Source organism: Brachyhypopomus gauderio, chromosome 19 (assembly GCF_052324685.1).
Source record: "Brachyhypopomus gauderio isolate BG-103 chromosome 19, BGAUD_0.2, whole genome shotgun sequence".
Lineage (NCBI taxonomy): Eukaryota > Metazoa > Chordata > Actinopteri > Gymnotiformes > Hypopomidae > Brachyhypopomus > Brachyhypopomus gauderio.
The window spans coordinates 85001-98523 of NC_135229.1; the positions used below are offsets into that span (position 1 = coordinate 85001).

A 13523-nucleotide genomic window follows, 5' to 3' on the forward strand; every position below is an offset into this window, starting at 1 on the left:
ACCAGCGGTCCGTTCAGCAGTGCCGGTCGGTCCAAGCTAAAAAAGCTTAAAAACGATTACCGGACGCAGCGACCATAACGGACGCAGCGAAGCAAACCGCAAAGACTGGAAATGGTTCCAGCAAATGGATGTCATATACGGTCACCGGCCAGCCAGTAACAGAAGAGAAAACGTGCTGGACATGACAATGTCGGTGCTGGAGGCCACGGAGAATGGTGAGTGTATTGTGATTTCACAGTTTTACTAGGCTCGTAAAAGATGTAATATGAACGTAATATGAATGCATCTATTGTAAACGCAGGAATTTAGAGCTGTGTTTGTAGTTAATGTTACCACCACAGTCACTACTGTACAATAGCTAGCTCTTAGCCTTGCTAGTTGCTAGTTAACAGTAGCCATAAACAAAGCATTTTATGCAGTTACACTATATTATTGTTGCTTTCACGGGAATGCTTGTGTTTAATATTTGTTATTTTTTACGTTCAAGATTCCCCTTCCACTGACGAGGCGAGCGGAGTTGGCGGAAAATGTTTCCTTCAACCGGGCTTTCCTCGGGGTGCTTGGCGAACTTGTGAACACCATGCGAGACAGATGCCAGTAAAAGCACACAAAATGTTGCTTGTAGTACTATAAATATTTATTTCATATAAAGCTATACGTTATTTTAGGTAATTTGCTTTTTGCACTTTTTTAACTATAACTATTATTTACATATGTTGTACTTTAAATATCTATATTTCATAATAAAGTTTGATTTCATTTGATTGTATGACTGATGCTTTTTATGCAGGGTGTGTTCAGCCTGTTTGAGTAATACCAAATTATTATCAATAATTAGAGCAACCACATACAATAATGAAGATAAAGATAAATAAGATACAATAATGGTATGTGTTAAGGGGCATCGACCGGTGTTGTGGTCGCATACAAATGATGTCACGACACTACAACCCGCGCGCAAACAGCGACTCCACCCAAATTGTGGTGGTCCACCATTGTAATGGAAACACAACGCGACCATACCGTTCCGTTGCTAATCGATCCGTATCGAACCGCACCAAGCAGGCCCTAGTGGAAATGCGCCATTAGCGATAACACAATGAACCTTGAAATGCACTAATGTTCAGGAAGAGTTTGCAAGACTACAGGAGCGTGTTATTCTACCCTGGCGAGTGTGTCAGACTACAGGAGTGTGTTGTTCTACCCTGGCGAGTGTGTCAGACTACAGGAGTGTGTTGTTCTATCCCGGCGAGTGTGTCAGACTACAGGAGTGTGTTGTTCTACCCCGGCGAGTGTGTCAGACTACAGGAGTGTGTTGTTCTACCCCGGCGAGTGTGTCAGACTACAGGAGTGTGTTGTTCTACCCCGGCGAGTTTGTCAGACTACAGGAGTGTGTTGTTCTACCCCGGCGAGTGTGTCAGACTACAGGAGTGTGTTGTTCTACCCTGGCGAGTGTGTCAGACTACAGGAGAGTGTTCTGCTACCCCGGCGAGTGTGTCAGACTACAGGAGTGTGTTATTCTACCCTGGCGAGTGTGTCAGACTACAGGAGAGTGTTCTGCTACCCCGGCAAGTGTGTCAGACTACAGGAGAGTGTTCTGCTCGTGCGAGTGTGCACAAGCGCCAGTGTGCACAAGTGCGAGTGTGCATGAGCGCCAGTGTGTCAGACTGCAGAGCTCAGCCAGCTGCACTAGATGGAGACCATCACCACTCCCGCTGGAAACTCACACAAGGGGCTCATTGGTTCATAATGCAGCTCAATATTTTATACACCAACTTCTGAAATATTTTATGTTGAAACTGCACCTTCCATGTGGTGCACCTCAGAACAGTGTCAATCTTCCAGCATGTCGTAATGATATGTTGTGACTATGAACTAACCCACTAGGGCTGCACGATTAATTGTATTTTTATTGTTATCGCGATGTGAAGTTTCACGATAAACACATCGAAAGAGCCACGATAACTCCTTGAATAACAGCAAACTCAAATTGCGTTATCCTCGTCCAGCAATAGAGGGAGCTATTCGCGCTGCAGACTATGATCACGTGACGTAAGTAGGCAAGAGGCAGAGTGAGGCAGAGTTGCCAGGTTCGCGGTTTTCACGCCAAATTGGGCTTGTTTGAAAATCCAGCCGCGGGTAAAAATTCTGGGGCCGCAGGGTGCGGTTTTTTGGGCTACTTTTGAGTTGGGCTACTGCGGAAGTTACAAGTCAACACTAAGAATCGATCGCGATATAATACTTAATTTGTCTCCATTTCACACTCGCAACCCCCACCCCGCCGACAACTTACACTCGCAGATTTTGTGCGGAAAACTTTTGTAGGACCTGGCAACCCTGGAGTGGGGTGAACACGCTCATCAGACACGCGATTTGGTTTAAGCCTGGTTTACACTTGATGCGGCGCGAGGGTCCGGGAGGCGAAAATAACGTAATCGCGGTGGCTTCGCCCGTGTGCAATTGCCTCGCGCGCTGTCGATTCACGAAGTCGTGCACCTCTCGAATTTTGTAAGTTCGCGCGCGCCGCGTCTCGGCGCAATGAGAACAGTCATGTTTGCCGGGTTCATACACCTATACAAGGTGGAATTCAAGCACTTGTACGTCACTTTCAAGGTCCATTTAAATAATTCCCAGCACGTTATTGAATTAAATATTTATACATATACTCTAAATGATTCGAAATAATTCGCTTTTTTATCACATTATTTAATGTTATTATTTATTTAAAGTTCGCGCGCGCCGCGTCTCGGCGCAATGAGAACAGTCATGTTTGCAGGGTTCATACACCTATACAAGGTGGAATTCAAGCACTTGTACGTCACTTTAAAGGTCCATTTCAATAATTCCCAGCACGTTATTGAATTAAATATGTATACATATACTCTAAATGATTCGAAATAATTCGCTTTTTTATCACATTATTTTATGGATATTTATTTTCAAAACGCCCAATCTTAACGTCTTCACGCTCTCTCATGTTTCGTCCTGGAATTACAAGAGGCTCGTATATGTTAACGTAATACAAGAGAATTGTTCAGTCAGACAGATATTTGTTGTGAAACGAAGTAGTTACAATTTCAAGCCTTTTCAAATACTTTAGCCTAAATTCCAGCACTTTTCAAACCTGAAACACAAAGCAACATTAAAATTGGTCAGGTAAAAGTTCATTCCCCTGTATTTGAGGGGTGTTTTTTTATACTACTAGGCCTACATATCGTTTCGGACAACACTGCAAAGAATGTGACACGGCAAGATTAAACGCTTCCGCCGTTCGCGGAGGTTAACGAGGTGTGCGGAGTCGCTCACTCGTGAAAGTATAAACCTAGATTGAATCTATTGTTGAATAAACCTGCAAAATATTTGGAATTATTCTGGACTCATTACACAGTAAAAAACAAAAATTAACGTGCTGCTGTTCAGAGAGACACTACATTTCTGTATTTTAATCTTAATTTATCGTGGTTCACATCGATATCGGGATATCCAACAATGTTATCGCACATCGCAATTCTAGTCCATATCGTGCACCCCTATAACCCACCTACATAAATATTACACTAAAACAGAAGTCAGCCAAGCTGATTATGAAACATCCCCTAGCCAAGATACACTGAGCACTTCTGTTTTGCTGTGATTTTAGGTCACAATCAGTAATTAAGCCCAAATGACCCACAGTTGACATGGCAGCTCTGCCATGTTAACTATTCCGATGTAGTCTACTCAGGTGTCATACTGTCTAGACGAGGGTGTTCTCACTGCTAAGACCACATTCTGCCTGAAACACAGCTGATACTGTGACTCTCCCAGTCAGCAAATACACACAGTAGTGCTGAAACTCGTCATGGTTTACATTTATCGGTCGCAATTTCCATCCACGCCTATGACATTACAATAAATGTAACTACATATGCAAGTGCTTACTGATTCCTGCCAGTGAATGTGTGCATGCTCAAAAACGTGTAACCATAAACCAACAGCCAATGACGGCCAGTAAATCTTTTTAATGGCGCATCACAAGACAAACAGGGTTAACAGAACCTTCACCCACTGGAGCAGGACCAGCTCTCATCAGAACCATCACCTACTGGAGCAGGACCAGGCCTGCCTCTCATCAGAACCATCAGCTACTGGAGCAGGACCAGGCCCGGCTCTCATCAGAACCATCACCCACTGGAGCAGGACCAGACCCGCCTCTCATCAGAACCATCACCCACTGGAGCAGGACCAGACCCGCCTCTCATCAGAACCATCATCCACTGGAGCAGGACCAGACCCGCCTCTCATCAGAACCATCATCCACTGGTGCAGAACCAGACCCGCCTCTCACCAGAACCATCACCCACTGGAGCAGAACCAGACCCGCCTCTCATCAGAACCATCACCCACTGGAGCAGGACCAGGCCTGCCTCTCATCAGAACCATCACCCACTGGAGCAGGACCAGGCCTGCCTCTCATCAGAACCATCACCCACTGGTGCAGAACCAGGCCTGCCTCTCATCAGAACCATCACCCACTGGAGCAGGACCAGGCCTGCCTCTCATCAGAACCATCACCCATTGGAGCAGGACCAGGCCTGCCTCTCATCAGAACCATCACCTACTGGAGCAGGACCAGGCCTGCCTCTCATCAGAACCATCACCTACTGGAGCAGGACCAGGCCTGCCTCTCATCAGAACCATCACCCACTGGAGCAGGACCAGGCCTGCCTCTCATCAGAACCATCACCTACTGGAGCAGGACCAGGCCTGCCTCTCATCAGAACCATCACCCACTGGAGCAGGACCAGGCCTGCCTCTCATCAGAACCATCACCTACTGGAGCAGGACCAGGCCTGCCTCTCATCAGAACCATCACCTACTGGAGCAGGACCAGGCCCGACTCTCATCAGAACCATCACCCACTGGAGCAAGGCTGCCTCTCTTCACACACCATCACAACAGCAAAGCCAGACCTAGACTTCAGAACCTCATTCTAACGTCCCCTCCCACTTACAGCCCCATGGCACCATCTCCACCCTGTATACTTGTGCAGCTGCCCCGGCACCCTGCGCTCACCCCCGTCACCCTGCGCTCACCCCCGGCACCCTGCGCTCACCCCTGCCCTCACCCCCGGCACCCCTGCGCTCACCCGCGCCCTCACCCCAACTGCACTGGTCAGCAGCGGTGTCTGTACCTGTTGTCCGCTGCCCTTTTCCAGCCTGTCAATCATCTCCTCAAACTGCAGCGCCCCCAGGTCCATCTTCTTCCTCAGCTTGGTGATGAAGGCCTCATCGTCTACATCCAGGTCATAATCTGGCTGCTCTGTGTCCAAACTGAATGCTGCAGACAGAAACAGAAACACCATGTCCAGTTCTCTTAGGTACTGAACCCAAAGCAATTACCAAAGTCCAAGAAGCTAGGGACTACAGGGAAAAGTGATTTACAAATCAGGACCTCTGGGTATAAATATAGCAAATGTAAATGTAGAGACTACAGATAAGAGCCAATCTGAGCCGGTGGGAGAGGATTCACACTGAAGCCCCGTGGGAGAAGGTTCACACCCCAACACTAACCTTACCCTAACACTACCCTAACACTGGTGCCAACAGAGAAGCGGCACGTGTTCGCACCACATTTTGTTGTAACCAAGAACGTGTCATGACCTGAGGGTGTGGCAGTGTACCGTAGAAGTAAACTGTAGTAATAAGGTGGAGTGCATATATTACCTGTGAGTGTGCGGTCATTACAGTTATGACCACTATTGGTGATAACATAATGAAATAACAATGAACAGCATTATTATAACAAATATAACAATATTAGCCATGAAAATATATTAACACTACATGTTGGCCTTGTTATTCCAGTCACACGCAGAAGCCCGCGGGACAGCGTCCACGCTGTCCACTCACGCTGTAGGTGGATGAGCTGCTTGGGCATCTTGAAGTCGCCGGGGTAGAGGGACTCGTAGTAGGAGATGTTGCTCTCTGCCTCGGGCACCGGAATCACCATGTTGTCCCTCTTCTCCCCGTACACCTGCTGCGCGGAGATGGCACGCTGGAGATGGTGCTCCTACACACACACACACACACACACACACACACAGAGGGTTACTGTACAACATTTTCAGTCTGAGCACAGCTGACATATTCTGTGCTCCTGTGTGGTCCATCAGCTCAGACCTTCAGAAGCTGATGAGGTACAGCAGTTATTAGGAGAAAACAATACGATCAAAAACAGCAATACAGGTGAAGCTCGTATTGTAAGTTATTAGTGTCGCTAAACTAATAGTGTACATGTATTTTACCTGTTCGTGAAACATAGTTTTTGGCTTAATTGAAAAACTGTTGTGATCTTTTTATGAATGAGCAGCATAGTCAACATGAACGGAACGGTGAGTGCAGAATTCCTGTACTGTGGACTGCAGGTGTGAGTTCAGGCTTGTTTATATATACAGGCTTCTAGCGTATAAACAACCATAGAACCCGGCAAATTAGCTCAGTGCTCAGTCAACATAGTGAGAGGTGTCTATGGGAATCCTAACAGAACAGACTTGCAAGAACCTGCGTGTCAGTTTCTAAACTCCAAACATTTTAAAACATTACACTTCAAAATGCACACACAAGACACACATACATGTGGAGTGTTCACCATCTCATGAGCATCGTGACCTGCGTTACCTCCCATTTACATTTCCCACAAATTAAAGCAGTGATATTAGGTTTACTTAAAAGTAAGATGATTTTGAATGTAGTGAAATACACCACTAACAAACTGACTCAATGTGTTGCTACCATGTTACAGTGACAAATAACACAGCCTACATTTCAAACCACCAGAGGTCCTTCAGTAGAGTAACGTGTGTGGCCACCACACCCTCAACACAGCTCCTCCTTTACGCACTGTTCACCCACCACACCCTCAACACAACTCCTACTTTTAATAAATACAGCTTAAAGCAGATAGTTTCTTTACTTTGAAATTAACGTGCGACACTTTTGCATCATATGGTGTGCAACAAATTAAAACCAAAGCACCGATAATGTTTGAGTAACAGCAAGAAGCACATTAACAGCAGTGATAAAGTAGCTATCTATAAAGGTTTCTGATTAATCTCCACTACCTGAGATCTCCATGTTCTTGTGAACGGCATAGCTGGCTGAGCCTGTGCAAAACCCCACAGGACTCATAAAAGAAACATTATTTACATCGCCACAGAAGCGAGGTAAACACGCAACAAATCTAAACACCCAACGTTAGTGTACAAGCATCCCATTCAGGCACAGGTCTTCAAGAAAGTATACAACATAACCAAAATGTTAGCTGCCCGGTATTCAAATACACCCGCAAGTGACCTGCAATTGACATGCATCTAGTCTCCAAGTCAGTCTCACAAGCACTACCAACACACGACACCCGGCCCACGTCGCCACACTCATCCTGGCTTACTGGTTACCCATCAGGGCGGCAAGTGCGCAGACGTTTGCTTTTAATACGTCCAAAAGAGACACGTAAAGCATCAAATCGGTGGTGTTTGTATGTTACCATCTTGGGTGCGAGTATAAGTCAGGCAGCTGTTTGGCGCCCCCTGTCTGGAGCGCTGCGTTACTACACCAACAGCAAGAAGAACGTGAACAAAATGGCGGACCTGCCAGGAGTCACGTGACTTCTTTGTACTCTATAAATCGTATACGGACACACATAATATTTGGACTTTATAACAGTTTCATGATTTGAGGAGGTAATTATCTTACGTTTCGGTACAGTACATTTACCATCATCCGTGCTATAATGTAAAGACTAAAACCGACGTCTTTCCATGGAGACAAACGGCGGCCATTTTGTGCAAACCTGCGCAGACAAGCAAGGGGCGCACCTCGATTTATGAAAAATAATTTAAAATCGGTAATGCGTGTTTCTGAGCAGCAAGACGTACCGATTCCTCCTCTTTCTCCATCCCCGTCGGCATCTGCGGCACTGCCCGATTAATAGACGCATATTCGTGCAGGTCGGGTAGGTCCTCACAACGGAAGACGGGTAAAGGCTTGGAAGCGTCCAGCGCCCGTGCCCGAAACGACAATTTACTCATATTTGTTATAATTCGAGATGCAACATAAACCTATCCGATCTCCTAATATTCACTACTGATCCAACTGAAGATGTCATTGATGTGTTTATTTCGTAATCCCGGAGTCTTGGGTGTCGACTAAGCTATAGGTATAAAATGGCGGGGCGAGCGGAGCCGGGAAGGCCCGGGTCTTGGTGGCGCTGTGTCGGTCTACTTTAGCAGTAGCTCCGGTCTGTTTCCCTGGTTCAATACGCCATGGCCAACATGGCGGACATTAAAAACTCTTTAAGACTCCGCTCGCTCTTCGCAGCCCAACCCCCTGATCACAGAACAGCCATTCCCACAAGGCTCACGGCGCATGCGCGTTGGCCCTCAACACAGCGCACATGAGCCGCCTCCTCGCAGCGCGCCTTCACTATTCAAAAGGAGGTAACGCGTGGTTCCTGGGTTTCAATTGAGAGGTCGCAGTCATCATATCGCGAATAATCCTAATTATACGCAAGAAATAAATCATTAAAAAAAAAACTTAATGACTAAACACTTTTTCAAATTTCATATTAGGTTCTGGTAGGTATTCCGAAATCACAGGTGGGGGAAAAAAACTGAGTTTTCATATCCAAGCTCAAAATGTTGCTGTTTATCTGAGGTGTTGAGAATGGTGCACAGTACAAAGGGGAAACACAGAATTACACAGCCGAAGGTCCTCAAGCTTGTGACTTAGAAAAAAAAATGCACTTCAAGTGATGCATGTACACTCGCCTAAATCCAAAAACTCACCTGGCACTTTCCAGGTGTTGCGTAAACCATCAAAGACAAGAGCAGGATTGACATACACGTGTTGCATCATAAATGTGAACACATACTTGGCTTTACTGTTCCACAACTCCGCAAAAGAACGTTTAGGTAAACAAATGTAAACATTTTATCCTCACATTATTCAGAAATGAAATGGTTGGGTAATCAGAAGTCCAAATGTTGATTGATTCAAGACATTTATTAAAAAAAAACCCTACTTGTTAGTACAATGTACACACCCCCTAGAGACAATAGCTCATATAAATAAATTAAAACAATGTGTTTAACCAATAAATTTGGCCCTCTATGCAGTTTATCAGCAGAGTACAAAACACTGTTCACATAAACATGTTTATTACAATCATTAGCCTCTTTTGCATGGGGCCGGATGGCTCAGACTACATTAACTGCTCTATTTGTGTTCCAGACGGTCATGACACAGGATGGTTACAAACTGATCAACACACTCAACTCTCTGTGCTCAGAGCCACAGTAACACTCAGGTGAGACAGTAACACACAGAATTCCTAACTGCTTCATCATTAAGGCTACTGAATCACTCTCAACAGCATTTTAGCATTTGAATGTCTCGTATCATGTACATACATAAATATAAAAATAGTCCTAATAACTTGCAGCAATCAAGTGTTTGGTAACAATATTGATCAGCTGTGGCTGCCACAATACACAGTTCCACACTTGTAACCCTAGTGCTGGAGAACGAGTGTAACCGTCCGAGAGGTGCATAGAGCAGCCTGGGCAGGGTGTTTGCCCCTACAGTGGAAAAAGAGCTGTTCATGGTAGGGTGTGTGTGTGTGTGTGTGTGTGTGTGTGTGTGTGTGTGTGTGTGTGTGTGTGTGTGTGTGTGAGAGAGAGAAACACCTGCCACGGTGTAAACCATACTGCTCTGATGGGGAAAAGACAAGCAGAACAAGGTCAGAGTACATTTTTAATAATTAACAGTTCCAATAGGTTCCACAAATCAGTGCTCATTCCCAATGAGGATTTATGCAAGTCTGTTGAATGCAGCAGATTCAGTACTGTATCTGTATAAATTACAGATGTACAGTAAAGTCAAGTGTCCAACACAGGGCGTGTGTGTTGGGCAGGGTAGGCCACTCCGCCTGGGTTAACTCAAACACTTCCTTAAAATTGTCTTTCACGGACAGACATTTTGCATTCTTGCCCTTTTTATTTACTTATCCTTTTCTGAGTGACCATCACATAGTTTAAATGAAAATGTCACTGCAGACTGACAGGCATTAGTGTGTAGAACAGCCCAGAGTCTGATGCAGCCCAACACTGCCTGCAAACAAATCACAAATCATTAAGAACAACCAACTCTGGACATACGTCGTGCAATACTTCAGCTGGTACTGAAGAAACATCTATAAGGACAAACATGTCCATCAGTTTATGATCAATGGATTCTAACCCTAATCCTAACCATAGGGCTAACCCTAACCTTAACCCTATTTCATTGTTCTTGCCGGTAGAGTAAAACGTGAGTTGTCATAGCTCTCATATCTTTTTTTTTTTTTTTGCTTTTACAGCAGTGGTTCTTTTGAATCTCGTGACGGGCTGGAATGCACAATCTCGTCTCTCTGTCCCTCAGCCCTGCTCCAGTAATCTGTGTCCACACAGGGACTTACTCTGTCCCTCAGCCCTGCTCCAGTAATCTGTGTCCACACAGGGACTTACTCTGTCCCTCAGTCCTGCTCCAGTAATCTGTGTCCACACAGGGACTTACATTGTATGGAAAACACAATACACTCTTCAGCTGAGCAACCTTTCATGTAAGCACTCTGTTACCTCTCCTGTAACTTCTAGCATGTTTAATGATGGTAGCAGGACAGTGCAGGCTGGTCTGTATGTTCCCTCAGCACACACACTTTTGCCAAGTCATGATATGGCAGTCATGGCCTGGTGGTTAGGGAACTGGTCTTGTGACCGGAGGGTCGTGGGTTCGATTCCCAGACCTGAGGCCATGACTGGGGTGCCCCTGAGTAAGGCCCTTAACCCTCGTCTGCCAAATGCCGTAAATGTAAAGGATATGGACAGAGTGCGTGAATAACAGGGCTGTGTGTCCAGAACTTCACCTCCCTCCAAACTCTCTTAACTCCCCATCTTACAGCCTCACCCAAGCCCTACATATACCAGACAAACACAAACTCACAACAGAGTTATTTTACTGGTTTTTCTCTCAAGTACATGAAAACAAAATGCTCTGTTTCAACTAAACAACTGACAAAGCCCAAAATGGTATAACTTTCTTTGATGTACAGACATGTTCGTGTCACGACATGGCGTAATTAATCACAACCTGGACTAAAGAAAATTGTAATCACGCTGTAATAAACTGTTTCAGAGTCAAACCCCAAAACATTCTGACTATGTTGTTAACACATCAAACGGTAACAGCCCTAGTGGTGGACAGATCTTACCTCTGCTCCAAACCTCTCAGCCTTTCCCAGCGTGCTTCTAGGATGCCAGTAAAGACTTTCTCTGCACAGACAAACATCATTAAATGACCAAGAGCTCAGGGTTTCATTACAAGGTTAATAGCTTATTTTCACTTAGCCTGCCCATATCCTATGGTTATTTAGAGTCTTGGTAAGTGTGGTTCTGGCTGCAATTAAAGCCCACTAAAACTATGATAATCCTTCTTATCATAACGACGCGTGAACATATAAAAATGGTTCACAAAACCGTAGTATTCTTTCTCTGTAAAAATAAATTAGTTTTAAACTACTTGAACGTTTAACTACTATTTGGAACTACGAAAAATGTTTATTTGAACGTCCCTTGTTTTTCCAGTTGATTTAGGTCGTCATGAGTCCAGAGTCAATTAATTCTGGCTAAACTCAACAGCGCAGTCATCACAACCAACACATCTTAAAAAGCAGCAGCGCACATCCTGGGACTGCAGGACTAGGGTCAGTCTAAGCCCAGCCTCAGGTCAGTCTAAGCCCAGCCTCAGGTCAGTCTAAGCCCAGCCCCAGGTCAGTCTAAGCCCAGCCCCAGGTCAGTCTAAGCCCAGCCGACCTGTATGCGTGTGAATATACACACGAAGAGTCATGGTGGTTCATTAATTTAGAGATTTCACGGGATCAACACAAAACGCGCGTCAAATAGCAGCAAACAGCGCAGTCGGTTATCGCAGGTGTATTAACCGCTAGCTACTTCCCCCCGTAGGAATGTGCACCCACACTGTGGCTCTTCGTTTTTCAGATAAAATAACAACAAATATGGTCACAAACGCGGTACACACACACACACACACACACACACACACACACACACACACACACACACACAACTACACGGTGTTTCAGGCTAAACCAAAATGCACCACAAAATATGCTGTCTTGTGTTAAGGGGACACACGTCTAGTCAGCTAAATAAATCAGAATAAGATATTAATAAACAAATAAATAAATATTCTTGAACAATAAAACCAACTAGCTGGAAGACAGGACCGAATTAAAGCGGATTTGAAGCACTTAGCCAGCTAGTTTCACTAGCTAACAAACTCGGGTGCCTAAAAGTGCACACGACACTCGGCGAAGTTCACTCGCTAGGGACACTCGCTAGGGACACTTCCGCTGTAATCGGACCCATTAAAAGGTGTAAAGTGACACGGTTAAGTGTGTAAACTTCAAAACAACACCCGTTCCCACCTGACCCGGTCCAGACACACGTCCAGCCCGGTACCGTGACCCGGCGGTCCGCTAGCAGTGATGAACAAACCCGACCAGCCACACGTCCATAACTTCATTAACGCGATTAACACACACACACACACACACATATATATATATACATATACATACACACACACACACACACACACACACACACACACACACACACACACACACACACACACACACACACACACACACACAGCTCTTACTCACCAGCGCCCGCGGACGGTCGAGTGTTCCGTGGTGTGAATATTAACGGTCACGGCCACAAACACCACATTTGTGGCCATATGTCGACTTTAGGAGGCTGGCTAGCCCCGCTAACCCCGCTAGCCCCGCGCGAGCTAACCCCGCGCGAGCTAACCCGCTACGTGTGATCGCCAAACGCTCAGCTGCGTAGTCGCGAGACGTTCTACACTTGGAACGCGCCACGTCACGAGGAACCTTCCTCGCGGAATCGAAAGATCTTCCCATAATGGCGAACGTTGGTGGGCAATATGCCTTATAATGTTATTTAAATGTAATTGATACGCTTACTAGCTAGCTAGGTAATGGAAAAGCGCCTGTCGGTCAGTGAGCTTCCAACTTTGCAATGATACCTTGAAGCATTGTGATTGGACAATCTATAAATCTCTTCGAGCCCTCCCCCTTTAGGAGGCGTCAGTGGGGAACAGGCTAGCCCCGACCACAAGACACACGACGCTCCTCAGCGCCGGTAGGCGGGGCTGGTAACTGTTGGCGTCCAATAATCTGTACTGTAGCTAACGGTATACCGTATTCAGGTCCAGTTTGTAGTGAACAAATAAAGTCTGCATGGCCAGATACTGAAAGCGTCACCTGATGAGTTGTGCCTTTTGCTTCTTAATACATCTGCTTCTTGTTCCTGTGTTGCCATGTTCGGTGTGTCTGGGCCGTCCGTCAGTCCATCAGTCCGTCAGTCCGTCCTTTGGCAGGGTTTTCCACATCATCAACTT

General features: G+C 45.7%; 1 protein-coding gene across 4 annotated transcripts in view; it reads right to left on the reverse strand.

Annotated features, from left to right (window-relative positions):
• The window catches only part of epc1b (enhancer of polycomb 1b), a 29045-nt gene extending 15898 nt beyond the window's left edge, over window positions 1-13147 (reverse strand). The window contains exons 1-4 of one of the 4 annotated variants that reach the window (XM_076981427.1): window positions 12763-13147; window positions 11287-11347; window positions 5826-6051; window positions 5174-5319 (exon numbers count right to left, since the gene is read on the reverse strand). In XM_076981427.1, coding sequence (XP_076837542.1) covers window positions 5174-5319; window positions 5826-5991 — 312 coding nt within the window. In that variant the 5' untranslated portion in view covers window positions 5992-6051; window positions 11287-11347; window positions 12763-13147. Of the gene's footprint in view, window positions 1-5173; window positions 5320-5825; window positions 6052-6286; window positions 6750-7915; window positions 8331-11286; window positions 11348-12762 lie in introns of those variants that run through there. The other 3 variants (XM_076981424.1, XM_076981425.1, XM_076981426.1) reach the window with 3 other exon arrangements.
• Window positions 13148-13523: the final 376 nt, after the last annotated feature.